The 22,083-nt window shown below is 42.0% G+C and overlaps 1 protein-coding gene across 2 annotated transcripts in view; it reads right to left on the bottom strand.

Moving 5' to 3' along the window:
- JMJD1C (jumonji domain containing 1C) overlaps window positions 1-22,083 on the bottom strand; it is a 292,989-nt gene that overhangs the window by 220,973 nt on the left and 49,933 nt on the right. The window contains exon 1 of one of the 2 annotated variants that reach the window (XM_062213863.1): window positions 18,971-19,153. The exons of the other annotated variant lie outside the window; for it this stretch is intronic. Coding sequence (XP_062069847.1) covers window positions 18,971-19,138 — 168 coding nt within the window. The 5' untranslated portion in view covers window positions 19,139-19,153. Of the gene's footprint in view, window positions 1-18,970; window positions 19,154-22,083 lie in introns of those variants that run through there. 2 annotated transcript variants of the gene reach the window in all.

Consider the following 22,083-nt stretch of genomic DNA (forward strand, 5'->3'; position numbering starts at 1 on the left):
GCAATCTTATCTATGGCACGATCTACGCCCCGGACACCATCCTAGGCTATAGCCCCCTCAGCCATGGCTGGAGGCCAGCTGATCCCACGGGTGTCAGCTCCACCCCCATCCTAATGGGATTCGCTGTTCCTACTTTCCTCTCCACTCCCCAGCAAAGGTTTAACATGACCTGTTCCTGAACACATAGCTCTCTCTCGACCTATTTCTTGAGCTCTCTCTTTCACTTGCTCTCTCTCTCGCTCGCTCTTACACTCTCCTTCTCTCTCTTTTCCTTCTTTGACCCTTCCCTCTGGTCTGTCACATTTCCCCACAATAAACACTTTCCCTTTAAAAAAAAAAAAAGAGAATATATCTATCTAAAGACAGATTAAATGTAGGCACAACTTTAGTTTTGATAGCTGAAACAACAAACTGATTTCCACAGAAGTTGTACCTGTTTACACTTTTGCTTGCAATTAATGAGAGCACCAGTTTTCCTTCACCTTCATCAATACTGGTACCTTCAAAATATTGCAAGCCATCAGCTGTATGTTTTGTTTAACCAAAAACGTTACCTTCAACTTATCTGAGGTTTCATGTACATTTTCATACATTTTTAAAGTATAAATCACCTGTTTATATTTTGATTCCTATGTTACTGATTTCTCAAAGTTCCTTTTACATGTTAAACACTCTTTTCTTACAAATAATACAAAAAATACAATTTTTTATAAAGATTTTATTTATTTGAGAGGTAGAGTTACATACAGTGAGAAGGAGAGATAGAGAGAAAGGTCTTCCTTCCATTGGTTCACACCCCAAATGGCCACAACGGCTGGAGCTATGCCAATCTGAAGCCAGCAGACAGGTGCTTCTCCCTGGTCTCCCATGCGGGTACAGGGACCCAAGCACTTGGGCTATCTGCTACTACTTTCCTGGGCTCCAATACAAATTTTCCCTTGTGTCTTGGTCTTTTTAAATATTTTTTTTGGCCAGCGCCGCGGCTCAATTGGCTAATCCTCCGCCTGCGGTGCCGGCACACCGGGTTCTAGTCCCGGTCGTGGCACCGGATTCTGTCCCAGTTGCCCCTCTTCCAGGCCAGCTCTCTGCTGTGGCCAGGGAGTGCAGTGGAGGATGGCCCAAGTCCTTGGGCCCTGCACCCACCTGGAAGATCAGGAGAAGCACCTGGCTCCCGGCTTCGGATCAGCGCAGTGCGCTGGTTGCAGCGCGCCAGCCGCAGCGGCCACTGGAGGGTGAACCAACAGTAAAGGAAGACCTTTCTCTCTCTCTCTCTCTCTCTCTCACTGTCCACTCGGCCTGTCAAAAAAAAAAAATTTAAAAATTTAAAAAATTTTTTAAAAATTGAGCCGTGGCGCCGGCCAGGTTCTTTTAAATATTTATAATATTTATAGTACATCTGTTTTATTTTGCTTGACTTATGATCAATAAATTTCTTTTTTTTAGAGTGGATTTTTTTGTTGTTGTTAAAGATTTATTGATTTATTTGAAAGGCAGAGCTACAGAGAGGCAGAGGCAGAGAGAACTATCTGCTGGTTCACTCCCAAAATGGCCACAACAGCCGGAGCTGGCCCAATCTGAAGCCAGGAGCCAAGAGCTTCTTCTGGGTCTCCCACTTGGATGCAGGGGTCTAGGGGCCCAAGGACCTGGACCATCTTCTACTGCTTTCCCAGGCCATAGCAGAGAGCTGGATGGGAAGTCAAGCAGCCAGGACTCGATGCAGTGCCCATATGGCGGCTTTACCCACTACACCACAGTGACAGCCCCTAAATTTCTTCTTTTGATGTCATGATATTGGGTGTAATTTAAGAAATCCATTCCAGCCCCAAATTACATTTTAAAACATTTGCTTTCCCTAGCTCACTAATATGATCTGTCTTTTGCAATATTCTGAATACAAACCTAGGATATTTACAGACTTTCTACTATGTCTATCTTGTTGTTTATTAGAATCACAGGATGAACGTTTTACTAATTTTAGTTTTATAGAATCCTTTACTTATTTTTACATTTTTAAAAAGTTGATTTATTCAAAGAGTTAACTGAGACAGAAACAGAGATAGAGATTTTCCATCTGCTGGTTAACTCCTCAGATGGATACAAGCCAGCATTGGGCCAGGCAGAAGCCAGGAGACAGCAGCTTCATAGGGGTCTCCCACATGGATGGCAAGGGCCCAAATACTTAGGCCATCTTCTGTTTTGTTTTTTTGTTTTTTGTTTTTCTTCAGGCCATTAGGAGGGAATTGAATCAGAAGTACAGCAGCTGGGACACAAACCAGCAACCATATGGGAGGACTGGCATTCTAAGTACCAGCTCTACCCACTATACCACATGCTGGCTGCAGAATCCTCTTTTTTTTTTTTTTTTTTTTTTGAGACAAATGAAAAGCTTAATTTCAGAAACAGGGTTCACCATTTATAGATACACTAAAACACGGTTGTTGCAAATTTAGACTAAGCCTAGGGACAGTATTATTTTTAAAGATTTATTTTATTTACTTGAAAGGCAGAGTTAGAAGAAAATGAGAGGGAGAGAGAGAGTGCTTCCATCTTTTGGTTCACTCCCCAAATGGGTGAAACAGCCGGGGTTTCATCTGGATCTCCTGCACAGGTGCAGAGGAGGACTTGGGCCATATTCCACTGCTTTCCTAGGTCATTAGCAGGGAGCTGGACCAGAATTAGAGCAGCTGGACTCAAACTGGTGCCATACAGGATGCCAGAGTCACAGGCAGCAGCGGAACCCATAATACCTGGACCCCTGGTACAGTATTTTAACAAAACAACAACAGCTTTTCTAAAAGGTCACAGACATGAGTGATTTGCCTCATCTAGAATACCTAATTTGAAATGAGAAAATGAACCTTTCTTTTAGATGTTAAAACTGAAACTCTGAAGACTTTTTTTAAAATCTGACAAACTAGGATGCTTGTGTTATGAAACAGCATGTTAACCCGCATGCTGCAAAGGTATTCCATAGACACTGGTTTGAGTCCCCGCTACTCTACTTCTGATCCACCTCCTTGCTAATGTGCCTGGAAAAGCAGCATCACATGGCCCAAGTCTTTGGGCCTCTGAACCTACGTGGAAAACCTGGATAAATGCTCCTGGCTTTGGCCTGACCCAGCACCAGCAGGTGTGGATGTTTGGAGAGTGAACGAGTGAACAAAGTTCTCTGTTTCTCCCCCTCTCTAACTCTACCTTTCAAATAAATAAATCTTGAAAAAAAAAAAGAAAACTGGATAAATATGTAAAATTATAAAGTCAAATCCTAAATCATACACAAAAATCAACTCAAAACAGATCAGAAAACTAAACCAACAGTTAACACTATGAAAGTCTTACAAAAAAATATGGAGATATAGGGACAAAAGCTTCTTGACATTGTCTTTGGCAATGACTTCTCGGCCAGGATTCCAAAAGCACAAGCAACAAAAACAAAACAAAAATTAAGAAACTGAACTACATTAAAATATAGAATGCTTGTGCATTAAAAGACACTACTAAAAGTTTAAAAATGCAACCAAGAGAATGGAGACTATATTCGCAAACCATTTATCTGATAATGCCTAGAAAAAAGAATGCCTAAAACTCAACCAAGAAATCAACATGATTCAAACATAACAAACACAAATATTTTTTCAAAGATAAACAAATAGTGAATATATACACATCTGTTAGGATGGCTATTTTCAAACAAATCAACAATAAGTATAAGCTAGGATGTGCAGAAATTAGAACCCATGCACATATTATTGGAAATATAAAATGGTGCAACTACTACGAAAAACAGTATGGCAGTGGCTGGCCCTGCACTACAGTGGGTTAAGCTGCAGCCTGCAAGAAAAGCATCCCATATGAGCATTGGTTCAAGTCCTGTCTGCTCCACTTCCAATCCAGCTCGTTGCTGATGCGCCTAAGAAAGCAGAGGAAGATGACCCAAGGCCACCCACATGGGAGACCTGGGTAGATTCCCAAGCTAAAGCGTTCAACCTGGCCTAGCCCTGGCCACCCATTGTGGTCATTTGGTGAGTGAACCAACAGATGGAAAATATACACTAATTCTGCCTTTCAAATAAATAAGTATTTTTCAAAAGTGATCTTCCATCTGCTGGTTGACTCTCCAGATGGCTGCAACAGCCAGTACTGGGCCAGTCAGAAGCCAGGAACCAGGAATTCCTTCCTCTGGGTCTCTCACCAGGGTGGTAGGGGCCCAAGCACTTAGGCCATCTTCCACTGCTGTCCCAGGCAAATAACCAGGGGGCTGGATGACAAGTAACTGGAAAGCAAACCAGCACCCATATGGGATGCCAGCATCACACATGGTAGCTTAATCCACTGGGCCACAACACTGGTTCCCACCTTTGCTTCTGTTTCCAGCTTCCTGCTAATGCACATCCTGGGATGCAAAAGGTAATGGCCCAGGTACTTAACTCTGCCTCCCATGGGAGACCCAAATTCAATCCAGGCTCACAACTTTTGGCCTGGCCCAGTCATGACTGTTGCAGGCATCTGGGAAGGGATCAACAAATTTAAGTACATGTGCACTCTCTCTCTGCCAATGAAGTTAAAAATGAATTACACAGTACAATCTAAAATAATACATGACATTCAAATAACACGACATTACTTTAATCTCTTGGAGAATATCTTCATCAAATGATACTTTATAATCATACTCTATTTTCCAAGCAAAGGCTCTTCATTTACATATTTCCCTTGTATAACTACCAGTTTCAGATTCTTCAACCCCCATTCCAGAAGTTTAAGAATGGGTTATTTTGGGGCCAGCGCTGTGGCACAGCGGGTTAACACCCTGGCCTGGAGCGCCAGCATCCCATATGGGTGCCAGTTCAAGACCCAGCTGCTCCACTTCCAATCCAGCTATCTGCTATGGCCTGGGAAAGCAGTACAAGATGGCCCAAGTCCTTGGGCCCCTGCACCCGTGTAGGAGACCCAGAGGAAGCTCTGGGCTCCTGGCTTCAGATCGGCGCAGCTCCGGCCATTGTGGCCAACTGGGGAGTGACCCATCAGATGGAAGACCTCTGTCTCTCCTCTCACTGTGTAATTCTTTCAAATGAAAATAAATAAATCTTTAAAAAACTGGGTTATTTCATTCTCTCTGAAAAGAGGAACATTATTATCTAATATTTTGCCTAAGAAATTAAGTAAAACTAATAAAACTCAGCTCTAATCATTCTATTGAATGGAACCAAGGATCAGAATCAAGTACCCTCAGGTACCTTGCTTTTTCTCCTATGTATTCCGGCCACTTTTCTAAGGAACTCAAGAAACAAATCCAAAAAAGCTTCTGGGGCTTAGTTAAAAACATTCTGAAAATCAGTATCTTAATTCATTATCAATTCTTATTTTGCTCTGAACACTAAGAAGTTCAGAGGCAAATTTAATGCACTATTACATGATTATTGACTTTGTAAGCATATGCATTTCTCTTTACTGCTTTCACTTGATACTTGAAGATGATTTAGAGACATTATTCCTATAGATCCTTATGTTTATTTCAAAACCATTATGGAAAAGATAAGGTACAAATAATGTATTTCATATCTATTATTTATTCTTTAATCAAATCAACTATATAAAATGGTTTTCCTTAAAATATTCAATCTGGTATTAATATATGATCAGAGATCTTGAAGGTTAAAGCAGCAAAACATTTTAGGAACATTAGAAATGTTCTAAAATAAAGTCCACATAGTTTCATCAATGTGGCTTTAAATAAAAACAAAGATTAAATAGTAATACGGTGCTACTAAACACAATGGAACCACGGATAACTTTAAATTATCTTACCAATATTTAATCTAGTACTGTATTGTCTCAATGTCAAGATTCTATCAATGTAATAATAATGCAGGGAGAAAATAAGTCCATCATTAAATATCATAATTTTAACCATACCTTAACATAATACTTCTTTCATTGATAGTCTTCTGAGACTAAAGATGTTATCTATATCTTACTTTTAACACATCATAGGTTTTAACAATCATACGTTTTACTCTATCCGTCTTTCACAAGACTTATGGTTAGTCACAGAACTCTCCTTGTTTGAAAAATTCTACAATCTATTTTAAGAATCCTAACTGTTTCTACTGCCAACGTTACTATTCTTTGACATGTGATAGGCCATCCTGGATGTTCAAAATACATAATCTGCATAGCAATATAGCAACACCGTGAATACTAAAAGCAATCTGAAATGATGGTCAGACAACCAAATTCAATGTAAAACTTAAGAATTTCACAACAATGTAAATAATTCAACTAAGAAGACAATTAGAGGTATAGATACCTTCACCACAGGAGCAACAGAATTCATTCAAGGGGGATCAATAAAGATTAAAAAATAGCTTATAGTAGAACTAGGACATTATGTGCCTTTGCTACTCATTCTATCACCAGTGCACAGTTTCTAATAAGCTACCTGCCGACATGTAATGGAGTGGAACCTTACATGTTCTTGTGTTTTTAAAACTTCATTTTGGGGGCCAGCATTGTCAAGTAATGGGTAAGGCTACTACCTGAGACCCCAGCATCCCATATGGGCACTGGTTCAGGTCCTAGCTACTCCACTTCCATCCAGCTCCCTGCTAATAGCCTGGGAAAAAGCAAGGAAAGATCACCCAAGTAGGTGACCTGGAGGAAGTTCCTGGCTCCTGGCTTCAGCCTGGCTCAGCGCTAACCATTGCAGCGATCTTGGGTATCAATCAGCAGATGGAAGATCTCTCTGTCTCTCCCTCTCCCTGTAACTTTGACTTTCAAATAAAGAAATTAATATTTAAAGAAAAATTCAGAGGCCGGCGCTGCGGCTCAATAGGCTAATCCTCCGCCTTGCGGCACCGGCACACCAGGTTCTAGTCCCGGTCGGGGCACCGATCCTGTCCCGGTTGCCCCTCTTCCAGGCCAGCTCTCTGCTGTGGCCAGGGAGTGCAGTGGAGGATGGCCCAAGTGCTTGGGCCCTGCACCCTGTGGGAGACCAGGAGAAGCACCTTGCTCCTGCCATCGGATCAGCGCGGTGCGCCGGCCGCAGCGGCCATTGGAGGGTGAACCAACGGCAAAAAGGAAGACCTTTCTCTCTGTCTCTCTCTCACTGTCCACTCTGCCTGTCAAAAAAAAAAAAAAATTCAGGATGACTAATCTGTCTACACTAAATGGAACATACTGGAGAAGAGATCTGAAAGTAAAATGATCACCTAGGCAAGGAAGGCTTGGACTTGATGATATTATAAGAGGAACAGAAGAAGGATGGAGAAGCAGGTTTCAATTTGAAGGAAGAAATCTGCAGACCAGAATAAAATATAATACAGGAGAAATGTGAAGGGTGAAGGCATTATCAAGCTCAGGTGAAATTTCAAATTAAAAACCAAAAGAGCAAATGGTTTTCATCACCTGAAGATAATAAATTATGTCTCAGATACATCATATCAGCCTCAAAGGTGGGATAGTCCCTTAAAGCTGTCAAAGGAAAAGGTAAAGATGGCAGATTCAAGCTGGAAAAAAAAGAAAGAAAAGGCTATTGCAGATCTGTAATTACGATGAAGAAATACAAGTAAATTCTCCAAGGAAAATAAAATTTAATAATAATAATTTTTTAAATACAACTAAAACAGTAGGTGAAAGAATGAAACTCTTAACACCAAACTAAAAAGGTAGGAGGAACTATAGTCAACAAAGAAAGGGGCTGGTGCTGTGGCACAGCGGATTAACACCCTGGCCTGAAGCACCAGTATCCCATATGGGCACCGGTTTGAGACCCAGCTGCTCTGCTCCACTTCCAATCCAGCTCTCTGCTATGGCCTGGGAAAGTAGAAGATGGCCCAAGTACTTGGGCCCCTACACCTGCATGGGAGACCCAGAAGAAGCTCCTGGTTCCTGTCTTCGGATCGGCGAAGCTCCAGCCATTGCGGCCAATTGGGGAGTGAAACATCAAATGGAAGATCTCTAACTCTTTCAAATAAACAAACAAATCTTAAAAAAAAAAAAAAAAAAAGAGAGGAAGGAAGGGGAAATAACAACAACTCAAGAGTAGAAGGGCTGCCATTGTGGCACAGTGGGCTAAAGCCACCACCTCCAATACAGGCACCCTATATGGATGCCAGTTCGAGACCCCACTGCTTTACTTCCAATCCAGCTCCCTGCTAATGCATCTGGGAGAGCAGAAGATGCTGGCCTAAGTCCTTGGGCCTCTGAATCCACATGAGAGACCCAGAAGAAGCTCTACATTCCTGGCTTCAGCCTAGCACAGTGGGGGACATTATGGCCATTTGGGGAGTGAACCAGCAGATGGAAAATCTCTCCCTCTGTAAGTCTGCCTTTCAAATAAATTTTAAAAAGTAAATCTCAAAAAAAAAAGAAGAAAAAAGACTACTTGAGGGTGAACATTGGTGCAAAGTGGCTTAAGCCATCCCTCAGAATCAAGTGCCTGGGATGGAGTCCCACCTATGATTCTGACCCAGCTTCTTCAGAATGTACCTGAGAGGCAGCATATGATGGCTCAAGTACTTTTTTTTTTTTCATTTGACAGTTACAGACAGTGAGAGAGAGAGCAACAGGGAGAAAGGTCTTCCTTCTGTTGGTTCACCCCCTAAATGGCCACTAAGGCCGGCACGCTACACGGATCCAAAGCCAGGAGCCAGGTGCTTCTTCCTGGTCTCCGATGCAGGTGCAGGGGCCCAAGGGCTTGGGCCATCCTCCACTGCCTTCCCGGGCCACAGCAGAGAGCTGGACTGGAAGAGGAGTAACTGGGACCAGAAACCGGCACCCATATGGGATGCCAGTGCCGCAGGCGGAGGATTAACCAAGTGAGCCACAGTGCCGGCCCCATGGCTCAAGTACTTGAGTCTCTACCACCAACGGAGGAGACCCTGATAGAGTTCCTGGCTCCTGGCTACCACCTGGCCCAGCCCCAACTGCTGCAACCATTTGGAGAGTGAACAAGCAGATGGAAGACTTACATCTTTCTCCTTCTGTTGTTCTGCCTTTCAATAAAAATACTTAAAAAAACAAAGAGGCTTCGGGGCCAGCGCTGTAGCACAGCAGGTTAAAGTTCTGGCCTGAAGCGCCGGCATCCCATATGAATGCTGGTTCTAGTCCCGGCTGCTCTTCTTCCGATCCAGCTATCTGCTATGGCCTGGGATAGCAGTAGAAGATGGCCCAAGTGCTTGGGCCCATGCAACCAAGTAGGAGACCCAGAAGAAGCTCCTGGCTCCTGGCTTCAGATTGGTGCAGCTCTGGCCACTGCGGCCATCTGGGGAGTGAACCAGCAATGGAAGACCTCTCTCTGTCTCTACCTCTCTCTGTAATTCTGTCTTTCAAATAAATAAAATAAATCTAAAAAATAAATAAAAAATAAAAACAAAGAGGCCTTGAGCCATGGAGCTAGGAAAGAACAAAGGTTCAGAAAGAACATATGTCACAGCAATTAAAGGAGCTGTTTCACTTTTATTTTTAAAGGTGATGAGTTAAAAACCATACAGAGAAGCAAAATAGAGTATCAAGGGATACTAGTTGTGAAATCAGAAATCAGGTTTCAAATTTCTGTCCTCATACCTTACTGGTTCTATGATTTAAAAATTCTCACATTCTCTAATTTTTCATAAAGCTAATGACTGTACCAATTAACACAGGGAATATTCCTCACAATACAGATTTAGAGGGAACAAAGAATCAAAACCAGTGTTTAGTCAGTTTCTTTACGAAGTAATTCATATAATCCTCAGAAGATAGCCATTTTACAGATAAGGAATCTAACACATACAGTCAACTCTGATTCCCAAAATCTATGCTTTCACTGTAGATAACAAAAAATTTAAGAACACTGTTACTAATAAAAATTATTTGATTTTTACTAAACTTAGAAATCATTAATTTTAAATTTTCAATAACATTTTAGTAAAATAAAGTTAAAATAGTGCTGGAAAAATTATTCATAATATCTCCCTTGCTTACCAAATATATCTGCTGAAATAGAAATAGAATTGCCATGTATTCCCTTCCTAATTTCGCATTTTCAGACAAAAAAGAAACAAATATGATCCTCTAGTTACCTGATTTCTTTTGATCCATTTTTAACCATAAAGCACTTTCACTAAAGTATTAAATACAGTTCACTAAAACTTGCAAATGCATGAAAATCCACTGAATCATTTCAAGGTCCAGTATTATGCTCTGTGATATTTATTTATTCTACCTTTAATTTCTCTGATCAGAAAAATTCAACTTCTGATCATTCGAGAGAAACCACATTACTAACAAAGGAGAATTGTGGTCCTTACTTAAAAAAAAGGCACAATCCCTTATAAAACAGGCATACTATAATGGAAACCTCATTAACTCAGAATTAAGTGATCTGGGGATAGATCTGAAATTTGCTCTTGGTTAATGAGCACTTTCTTCCATAGAATTAAACGTACTAACAATTCTGGAATTACAGAACAGGAAACATTCTGGATCTAAACCAATTTCTTCAATGATTGTACAAATGAAAAAACAAAGGCTCAAACTATAAAAAGTAAACCATTACAAGTACTTTTTGAAAAACGTTTAAATGAAATTTCAGATCTTTTAAGTGCTCAGCTACATATATTTATACATACCTATACTTGATTCCTACTCATTCAAATTTCAAGAAGCCTTATAGAGATCCATTTTGATGACATGGTTTGAACTGACAGGGAAGAAATACTGTACATGAAATTTGAAATCTACTTGCCAATAGGTCCAAAAAGCAAATTTCACTGTGTGAGAGTACTTTCAAAAGTACATATAAATGGAATTAAAACTATTAGTGCAAAAACATTTTCAAATCCATACGTAGTTTTTTGTTAATTTTTTTTAATTTTATTTATTTGACAGAGTTAGTGAGAGAGAGAGACAGAGAGAAAGGTCTTCCTTCTGTTGGTTCACCCCCCAAAATGGCCACTACGGCCGGAGCTACGCTGATCCAAAGTCAGGAGCCAGGTGCTTCCTCCTGGTTTCCCATGCAGGTGCAGGGGCCCAAGCACTGGGGCCATCCTCCACAGCCTTCCCAGACCACAGCAGAGAGCTGGACTGGAAGAGGAGCAACCAGGACTAGAACCCAGTGCCCATATGGGATGTCGGTGCTACAGGCAGAGGATTAACCAAGTGAGCCATGGCGCCGGCCCCAAATGTAGCTTTATGATAAAGATTTTACATGAACCCTGAAGAACCAGCAATATGCAGACTTCAAAATTCTATTTTTCCACAAACTTTTTTAAAGAAAAATTTATTTACTTGAAGAGCAGAGTTATGGGGAGAGAAAGAGAGGGACAGATGTTTTTATTTTTTAAGATTTTATTTATTTGAGTCAGAGAGAGGTAGACACAGAGAGAGAGAAAGACAGGTCTCCTATCTGCTGGTTTAATCCCCAAGTGGCTGCAATGGCCGAAGCTGAGCTGATCTGAAGCCAGGAGTTTCTTCAGGGTCTCCCACGGGGGCCCAAGCACTTAGGTGATCTTCCACTGCTTTCCCAGGCCATTAACAGAGAGCTGGATCAGAAGTGGAGCAGCCAGGATACAAACTGGTGCCCATATAAGACGTTGGTGCCACAGATGGAGGCTTAACCTACTATGCCACGAGCATCAGGCCCCAGATTAGGAAATTTATATCAAATAAAATTTGCTAAAATCCATATTGAATAAAACTATTTGAATATTAGGCAGACATCTGATCACTGTCAAGTCTTGAAACAAATAAAATAAGCAGTATTTGTTGTCACCATATATTCACCATTAAAAATCATTAGGGCTGTGTTTATTGCAGCTCAATTCATAATAGCTAAGACATGGAACCAACCTAAACGCCCATCAACCAAAGACTGGGTAAAGAAATTATAGGATATGTACACTTTGGAATACTACAGAGCAGTAAAAAACAAAAACAAAAACAAAAACAAAATTTAGTCATTTGCAAGAATATGGATGAATCCGGAAAACATCGTATTTAGTGAAGTAAACCAGTCCCAAAGGGACAAATACTATATGTTCTCCCAATCTGTGAGAACAAATAGAGCATCTTTAAAAAAACAAAACAAAACAAAACAAAAAACACCCACAGAAGTGAAATTGACACTTTGAGATGACCTGAGCTGACCTTGACTTGACTATCGAGGAACAGTATTTTTGTTTTGTTGTTTTTCATTTTTTTCTCTTCATACTATTTATTGAACTCATTACTTAACATAGAGTTAATTATATGTGTATAAAGTCAATTGAGGATGGATCTCAGTAAAAAATAAGAGTGGGAATAAGAGAGAAAGGAGGAAGTTTGTAACTGTAAAGCTGTATAGTTATGCATACATTCCAAAAAACTAACTTCTAAGGGTACAATTTAAAAACTTGTCATGGGACCCCAAATCCCATTAAGCTGGGTGATAAAAATGTCATCTTAAGTGTGAAAGTGATCATGTTAAGTGTTAAAGTGAACATACAGACAGTATTAAGTGTTAAAATGACCATATAAATGGGTATGGTGGGAAGAATAACTATATTCCGAAAGTTGTACCTATGAAATTTGTATTCCTTAAATAATGAATTAATAAAAAAATCATTAGGGGTGGCAAAATGGGTTAAGCCATGACCTGCAATGCCAGGTATCTCATGTGGGCACAAGTTCAAGTCCCAACTGCTTCACTTTTGAACCAGCTCCCAGCTAATGCACCTGGGAAAAGCAGCAGCAGATGGCCCAAGTTGTTGGGCCCCTGTGCCTACATGGGAGACTGGGATGAAGCTCTTGGCTCCTGGCTTTGGCCTGCTCCAGTCTTGGCTGTTGCAGCCATTTGAGAAGTGAATCAGCAGATTGAAGCTCTAACTCTGCCTTTCAAATAAATAAAATAAATCTGAAAGAAAGAAAAGAGAGAGAAGAGAGAAAAAGAAAAAGGAGGGGAGGAGAAGGGAGAAGGGAGAAGGGAGAAGGGAGAAGGGAGAAGGGAGAAGGGAGAAGGGAGAAGGGAGAAGGGAGAAGGGAGAAGGGAGAAGGGAGAAGGGAGAAGGGAGAAGGGAGAAGGGAGAAGGGAGAGGAGAGGAGAGGAGAGGAGAGGAGAAGAGAAGAGAAGAGAAGAGAAAAGGAAGGAAAGAAATCATTACTTGTACTTTAACAAAAATTATCCATCCAAAGGGCCAGCATTGCAGCATAGCTGGTAAAGCCACCACCTGTGACACCAGCATCCCATATGGGTGCTGGTTCATGTCCTGGCTGCTTCACTTCCTATCCAGCTCTCTGCTAGTGGCCTGGGAAAAGCAAGGGAAGATTGTCCAATTGTTTGGGCCCCTGCCACTCACATGGGAAACCAGAAAGAAGCTCTTGGCTTTGCTCTGGCCCAATGCTGATCGCTGCAGTCATCTGGTGAGTGAACCAGCGAACTGAAGATCTCTATTTGTCTCCCCCTCTCTGTAACTTTTATTATATTTTTAGAGATTTATTTATTTATTTATTTGAAAGTCAGAGTTACACAGAGAAAGAGAGGCAGAGAGAGAAAGAGGGAGGGAGAGAGAAGGAGGGAGGGAGGGGAGGCCTTCCATTTGCTGGTTCACTCCCCAATTACCTGCAATGGCCAGAGCTGCGCCAATCCGAAGCCAGAAGGCAGGAGCTTCTTCCAGGTCTCTCATGCAGGTGCAGAGGCCCAAGGACTTGAGCCATTTTCTACTGCTTTCCCAGGCCATAGCAAAGAGCTGGATTGGAAGTGGAGCGGCTGGGAGTCGAACTGGTGCCCATACGGGATGCCGGCACTGCAGGCAGAGGCTTTACCAGCTACCCCACAGTGCCAGCCCCCTCTGTAACTTCTAATGAATAAATCCTAAAAAAAATACTCATCCAAAACCCTTCAAACTAGACATATTTTCAAGTTCAAAATTTGTTGCTTTATCAAAGTAAATACTGCTATATCGTGGTACTTGGCTATGGTAATATAATGTAACTCATGTGTAATATATAACACAACTGTAGGGTTTAGAAAACCCTAAAATTAAGCACAGTAATATTTCTGAGATAAAATATCATCAGAGACTGGATGAAGCACCTGGCTCCTAGCTTAAGCCTGACCCAGCCCCGGCTGTTGTGGCCATTTGGGAAGTGAACCAGCAGATGGAAGACCTGTCTTCCCTCCTCTCTAATTCTGCCTTTCAAATAAATAAAATAAATATTTAAAAAAAAAAAAGTTTAGTCAGTCAGGGTTTGCTTCCAAATTAATAACTATAAACAGAAATAGGAGTTTTGTGTACTAACTGCTACTGATTCCAGCTTCCTTGTAACACCAACTCTGGGAGACAATCATGCCTTGTTCAAGTGACTGGGTTCCTACCACCCACATGGGTGCAGGGACCTAGACTTGAGCCATTCTCTGCTACTTTGCCAGATGCAGCAGGGAGCTGGATGGGAAATAGCCCACAGCCGGGACCTTAACCCGCTATGCTACTGTGCTAGCCTGGACAAGAACCTTCGTAAAAGACTAAAAAAAGAACTCGACATGCAGAGACTCATAATAGAGTTTATCTAATCTTACCTTCAAATCTCAGGCCTCCTGCATAGAAAGGGTTCAGATAAAATCTTTTGATGATCAATATAATTCCAAATATAATTCCAATATGGATATCCCAGAGGGTTATCAACTCATTTTTCAAAAAGTCACCAACATCTGAAATTATCCTAACATAATCTAGTAAGAATTCCATCAATTAAACTCATTACCTAAGACACCAGATAGTGGTATGACTAAAACTCCTGGCCTGAAAAACTAAAATTTTAGTCTTAACTGTACCGCATTATGTACTTTCATATTGTACAGGAATATGTTTGCTACCATGGTATGCCAATCAGAATAATGTCATCCTAAAGATAGCCATGTCCTATTCCATGGGATCTGTGTCGACACTATTTTACATAGAAAAGAGGAACTAAGGTTCCGATGGAATTATGAATATTAATGGTATTGAGATCATCTTGGATTATTTGGGCTCACTGTGATCACAAACATACTTTAATTTTTTTATTTTTTATTTATTTATTTTTTTTGACAGGCAGAGTGGACAGTGAGAGAGAGAGACAGAGAGAAAGGTCTTCCTTTTGCCGTTGGTTCACCCTCCAATGGCCACCGTGGTAGGCGCGCTGCGGGCGGCGCACCGCGCTGATCCGATGGCAGGAGCCAGGTGCTTCTCCTGGTCTCCCATGGGGTGCAGGGCCCAAGAACTTGGGCCATCCTCCACTGCACTCCCGGGCCACAGCAGAGAGCTGGCCTGGAAGAGGGGCAACTGGGACAGGATCGGTGCCCCGACCGGGACTAGAACCTGGTGTGCCAGCGCCGCAAGGCTGAGGATTAGCCTAGTGAGCCGTGGCGCCGGCCCACAAACATACTTTAAAATGCAAGACAGAAGCCGGAGAGCAAGAGGGAGATGATTAGGGAAGAATGGTCAGAGATTCAACCTGGCTTTTGTTTTTGTTTTTGTTTTTTAAGTAAAGATTGGTAGGTTTTGAGATCCTTTATTTTTTATTTTTATTATTATTATTACTATATATATATATATATTTTTTTTTTTTGACAGGCAGAGTGGGTAGTGAGAGAGAGAGACAGAGAGAAAGGTCTTCCTTTGCAGTTGGTTCACCCTCCAATGGCCGCTGCGGCCGGCAGATCGCGCTGATCCGAAGCCAGGAGCCAGGTGCTTCTCCTGGTCTCCCACAGGGTGCAGGGCCCAAGCACTTGGGCCATCCTCCACTGCCTTCCCGGGCCACAGCAGAGAGCTGGCCTGGAAGAGGGGCAACCGGGATAGAATCCAGCGCCCCAACCGAGACTAGAACCTGGTGTGCCGGCGCCACAAGGCAGAGGATTAGCCTGTTAGGCCACGGGGCCGGCCCAACCTGGCTTTTAAGATGAAGGAAGAAGGCCATGAACCAAGGAATAAGAACAGTATCTAAATACTAAAAAAAGAAAAAAAAGGAATCTCCTCTAGAGCCTCTACTTTACATAGTCTTGCCACACCTTGATTTTAGCCTAGGAAGGTCAGATCAGATCAGTGATCAAGAAACATAAGATAAATTTGTAGCGTTTAATCCACCAAGATTGTGTAATTAGTTAGGGCAGTGCTAAGATATTAACGTATGAAGCCAAGTCTTCATAAGACCAAAAGAATAGCTGATTAACTTAGAGATATAATATTTTTTATTTTCCGGTTTTGATAGTTATCCTTCAAAATCATGTATGATATAAATGTACAACACTAAAGCTTCTAAAATAACTACATGTTTTAAATTATATATTTACAACTTTAAAAACAAAACATGGGTTTCAGCAGCAAAAAAAAAAAAAAACAGCTTATCAGTGTTTTTCATAGAACTGATCATGCTCTTTATGTTTACACTGTAGTAACAAAGGGCTAAAGGACCAATATGTTGCACATTAATGCCAAATTGTTCACTTAAGTGTCACTTAAGAAGTATGGGGCTGGCATTGTGATGCAGAAGGTAAAGCCACCGCATGCAACACCAACATTCCATTATAGGCCACAATCTGAGTCCGAGCTACTCCACTTCCAATCCAGCTCCCTGCTAATGCACCTGGGAAAGCAGTGGAAGCTGGCCCAAGTGTTTGTTCCCCTGCACTCACAAGGGAGACCCAAAAGAAGCTCCTGGTTTCAGCCTGGCTCAGCCCTGGCGGGCATTTGGGGTATGAACCAGCAGATGAAAGATCTCTCTGTGTCTCTCCCTCTCTCTCTGTAACTCTGCCTTTCAAATAAATAAAATAAATAAATCCTTTTTAAAAAAGTATGAATGTAAGAAAGTTTGAAAATCTAAAAATGTTGGTTCTAGGCTTAAAAACAAACTTACACTATAAGCAGTAAAATTCATTTTTCAAATAAAATTGTTGTACAAAGGAATACTGGTCAAAGGTTCACATAGTTTTGGTTTAAAACTTTTTTTTTTTTTGGCAAATTTGCAATGAACTTTTACCTATGAAATCAACGACGAAACAAAATACTTCTACCACCTGAAGAAATTCCTTCCCGTTCTTTCCAGTTAAACCCCACCATGCCTCAGTAATATTTTTCTTTTTTTTTTTCTTTAAGATTTACTTATTTATTTGAAAGGCAGAGAGAGAGAGAGTCTTCCATCCGCTGGTTCACCACCCTAATGACCGCAATGGTTGGAGCTGTGCCAATCCGAAGCCAGGAGCCAGGAGCTTCTTCTGGGTTTCCCACGAGGGTGCAGGGGTCCAAGGATTTGGGTCATCTTCTACAGCTTTCCCAGGCCATAGCAGAGTGCTGGATTGGAAGTGGACAGGGCCTCGAATTTGTGCCCGCTATACAACAGCACGAGCTGCTCAGCAATGCATTCATATCTTCTGAATTACAAACTTGACATGTCAATCACCTGTTTATATCACTTAAATTTCCAACTAAGTAATCAAGTCTTCAATATAATCAATTTGCTAACCTGTCACCAATGATAGCTTTTAACTGTATTTCCCAATTTTCAAGTATCTACTAAAGCAAAATACTGTAGAAAGCAAACACAATTTAACACTCATTATTATTTAAAGATGCTAAACCATCATCCAACTAGCTTCCACATAAAAGCCAAGACAATTTAGAGTAGGAGAAATGCCTTCTAAAGAAACAAAAGTAGTTAACTGAAATACCACAATTCCTAGAACCATGAACATAATCAATGCTTAACGAAGATTCTTTTCCCCCTTTCGAATAAAAATAACCAAATATATTCAAAATTACCTAGACTTTGCTTTTTTCCTATTAGAAATGTCTACTAGGAAAGCAAACCTATTTTGAAGTACCAAGTCAACATTAAAACACTCCACATGAAACCATGATGAAAATGGATTTACAAAAACACTCAAAATCTCCTAAGAAAAATATTAAAATAGGCAGGTTTATGTAGATATGACTGTGAATTTGGAATTGTAAGCCTGCATACACACAAGGGGAAAATATTTCTAAATGTGAAATTTTCAGTGAATAAACTTCATGGATTATGTATTTTAAGTCAACCTTGAGAAACAATATATTGACTCAACTCCACCCCTTATCTTCAAGCCTGTCCCTAGAGATGATTTGCTTGGACCATAACATATCCCCTCTCAGTCAGGCACATACCTACGCTACTGAAGCAAATACTGGCAGTGTCATGTATAAGGATAAAGGTTCCGAGGGGGCATTTAACATTTTAATTGACAACATCTGTGGTTTTATTGAATTAAAATCGTGTAAACACCCAGGAACATGTTTACCCTAAGCACTATCCGTTTCTAACAAGAGCGGACGGAGGGCTAGAGGGAAAAGAAGAATTTCTGTTACCTGGCATACCAAAAATAATCGTTTTCATCTTTTGAGGCTAGAAAGCTAAGCATTTACCAAGTAGAGGGTGAATCAGGACATCGCCACTGCCACGGCCTTACCTCGACACACACACACACACACACACACGCACGCACGCACGCATCTCTGGAAAGCCAAGAGATGTCAGTTTTTCCTCCCCTTCAGCAACCTTATGGCTAAGTTTTAAGGCTCAAGCCCCCGCACTACAGACTTTCGCCAGCAGAAAGGCCAGGGAAGCTGGCCACCCACCGCTCCCGAGTGGCCCGCACCGCTTGCTGCCCTGGGCTCTCAGCCCCGCCTTCCGCTGAGGTCTCCGCGGCCGCCGGGGCGCCACAGCGGGCAGCCGCGGCTGGCTCCGCCGCTCCCCCATCCCCCGCCCCAGAACTGAGACCGAAGCAGTCTCCGAGGCTGTCTGGGGACACAGGAGAGTCCGGCTCCGACACCGCCTCCGCCTGGGAAGCCACCTGCCGTGGGGCGAAGACCCGGGCAGGTCAGCGGGGCAAACTGTGGGCTCCAAAGAGGGGCGTGACCGCCAGTGGTGCGGGCAGAGCCGGGTGCCGCCGAGGTGGCGAGGCTCACACACGGCTCTCCGTTGCGGGCAGGCGCTCGCTTACCGCCAGGTCTGGATTGCGACTGTCCCGGTGTGACACGGCTCGGATGACCCCGGCTCGCCAGCTCCGCCAACAGCGACCGCTCTCCCCGCGCTCCGGACGCGCCTCATCGCCGACCGCCACACAGAGGAACCGCTTCCCCACCAGCTCCGGCCGCGTCTCCACCGCCATGGCCGTAGCTGCTTAAGCGACCGCTGTATTCTCCAGAGAGAGGAACTGCGAAACTCGGCTCCTACCGGCCGCTCATGCTGCGGAGACCGGACCGGGAGACGGCGGCGGTCCCGCGAGCGAGAGAGCGCGGACTCGGGGCGCACCGGACGCTCTGCCTGGAGGACGCAGCGACCTCGGTCGCTCGGTGTCCCCAACAGCTCCCAAGGCCCCCAGACTCACAAACTGGGGCTGCAGCTACATAAACACTCACACACACACACCCCCATAAAAACTGACAGAAACCCCACACGCAGCTCCGGCGGCCGCCGCCGCCACAGCGCCGCGGCCAGTACTACTCCGCCTCCCAGGCGCTGGCTCGGCCGCGAGCGCGCCGCGCGTCTCCTTCCGCCGGCGCGGCGGGGGGAGGGAGCAGAGAGAGGGTCGGCGGAGCCACCGCAGACGGAAAGTAGTGCCCGGCGCTGCGGCGGCCGCGGGAACTGCCAGGTTGCAGCTGGCTGCTGCTCCAGGGCCGGGGAAGGAAGCCAGGCGCGGGGGAAGCCAGTACTCTGCCTCAGCAACACCGCCCGCAGCGTGTGGGGTCCACCTCTGCATTCGCCGCTCCCTCAGAGGTGAGGGGGAGGCGAAAGTGCAGTGTGCCGATGGCACTGGACCACAAAATAAACTCCAGGTTAAACGCCTCATCTCCAGGGCGATGTTTTTCAGAGCACATGGCGCCTGCCGTCTGGGTTAGCATGAATTTAGCCCGAATTAGTCCTGCAGTCCCAGCAGTGATGCGAAGCGATGCCCACAGAACTCAATCACAGCGGAACAGCAGTCCACGAATTTAAATGGAAAAGGAGAAAAGGCTAACATCCTTTAATGTTTCCAATTACAGCTGCACTAATTTCTGTGTGAGCTGTTCAGAGATTTACACCCCGCCACTGCTTTGTTATAAGGAACCCTACGCGATCTGCTGTGGGGTTTTGTCAGCATCCTTAAATTACACAAATTGTCTCTGCACCAATCTGTACTTTTAGTACACAGCTCAAACGCCCTTGTCAGATAATGAAAACAGGGAAAGGCTCCAGAATCAGTTACATTAAAAAATAAGTATCGTGGAAAGAAAAGGATTTTAGCCAATCATAGTTCAAGAAAATAGTTTACTTTCCAACCAATCGCAACAAGACTGTAACCCATGCACAGAGATTTCCAAACTGGAACAATCATTCCTTCCTTGATCACTCTTGAATTCTTCTCAATCAAACTTCTCTCCAGGTGTCAGTGAGCAGTTCCATTTCAGGAATAATTTATAGTATTTTTTTTTAAAGGTAGTTTTAAAAGTCCCAAGTTTTATTTTTTTAAATCTGTGCTGCAATGATTAAATCAACATCAAAGATTCTCCTAGTCCAAAAATATTATTATAATTTTGAATGAGAGATTTCCCTAAACCTCCATTCCACTAAAAAAGGGAGGGGGAAGTATTTATCATTTTAAAGGTATTTACACTAGAAATCTGAATGCTTAATATAAACATAATAAGGCTTTTATCTATTTTCTCTAGAACTCCCAAACTGGACTGTTTGAAACAGAAAAATAGCCACTGCTAATACGTTAGAAGCCAAAATTATAAGGAGGATGGATTTTAATCATCATGGTCTAATTTTGTTAATCAAAAGACAAACATAGAACTAAAACACATCAACAAGGAAAAACTGTCCAAAAATGCATATTGGCACGTTGAGAGAAAAATTTACTTTAACTTGGTCAATTTTATATACAAGTCCACTCTTTCAATGTACATTGTATAATACTTAGCAAGTTATCTTGAGAAATACAGACTGAGATTTCTAAAATTTCAATTTAGATTAGGGAGCTAGTAAAATAACTTGGTAAAACAAAACAAAAAGCCTTTGCATATGAAAAGATCAGAAAGTAAAAGGACCAATATGGGAATCAAACCATCAAGGATCTACTTTGTGACCCTGGGATATTACAATTGGTGAAAACAGAAAGCCTGATTCCTACTTTCCATAACTTAGAAGCAAACAAAACAAATGAAGTCATTTAAGAAAAGACATGCAAATGTAACACTCACTACATTATATTCTCAGCCTATAAGTTGTTGGGTTGCCTTATATAACACTGCCAGCTGTTTCCAATTTTGTACCAAAATGGACCCCTAAAAGCCCTGGCTACATGTTTAAGTCCTCTAAGAAGCATGTAAATCTAACAAATCAATCAAAACATTTCTTAAACAGACAAAAATCTTTTCAAAAGGCCATTTATCCCTGTAATATTTTAATCAAATATTTTTAATTCTTAGAACCCTATTCCAAGTTTCAAAACCTAGGATTTACATAAAATGGTTAATATTTTTCTTTTGGGAACATTTACATGCATTTTTAAAAAAAGGTAAAATAAGAAGCCCTTAAAGATCTTTTTTTGGTTGTTTCTTTGTGGGAATTTTTTTCCTTTGCTTTTGTTTCAAGGAGCATCTGTTTTATTTTGTCAGCAAATCATAACCTAAGATAGAAGTGAAAGAAATTTTAAAGTCAGCTTTGAAACCTTAGAATACTCATTTCTTTCCTCAACAAGGGCATTCTTTACTTTCATAAGGATGCTCAGAAAATGCCTGTATGAATCATGTAAAGAAAAAAGAAACATAAAAGTATGTTACTACTATTCATTATAAAGGTAAACAGAGTAGTAGAGAAGCATTTAAAATGATGTTTATTTAGAGGAACTGAAAAATTAGAAATGTAGACTGGATCTCTTTCAATCCCCCACATGTAAATATTACAAGCACACACATATACACTTCCATTCAAGCAAAACTTCATATACTAAAAAGATTTCATCTACATAAAGATACACTGAGAATATTACTTGATTCTTTTAATCAAAAAAAATTTATTTGTTAAACACTATTTTGTTAAAAAACTGATGTGGGGCCTGCATTGTGGCAT

Source organism: Lepus europaeus, chromosome 17, assembly GCF_033115175.1.
Source record: "Lepus europaeus isolate LE1 chromosome 17, mLepTim1.pri, whole genome shotgun sequence".
Lineage (NCBI taxonomy): Eukaryota > Metazoa > Chordata > Mammalia > Lagomorpha > Leporidae > Lepus > Lepus europaeus.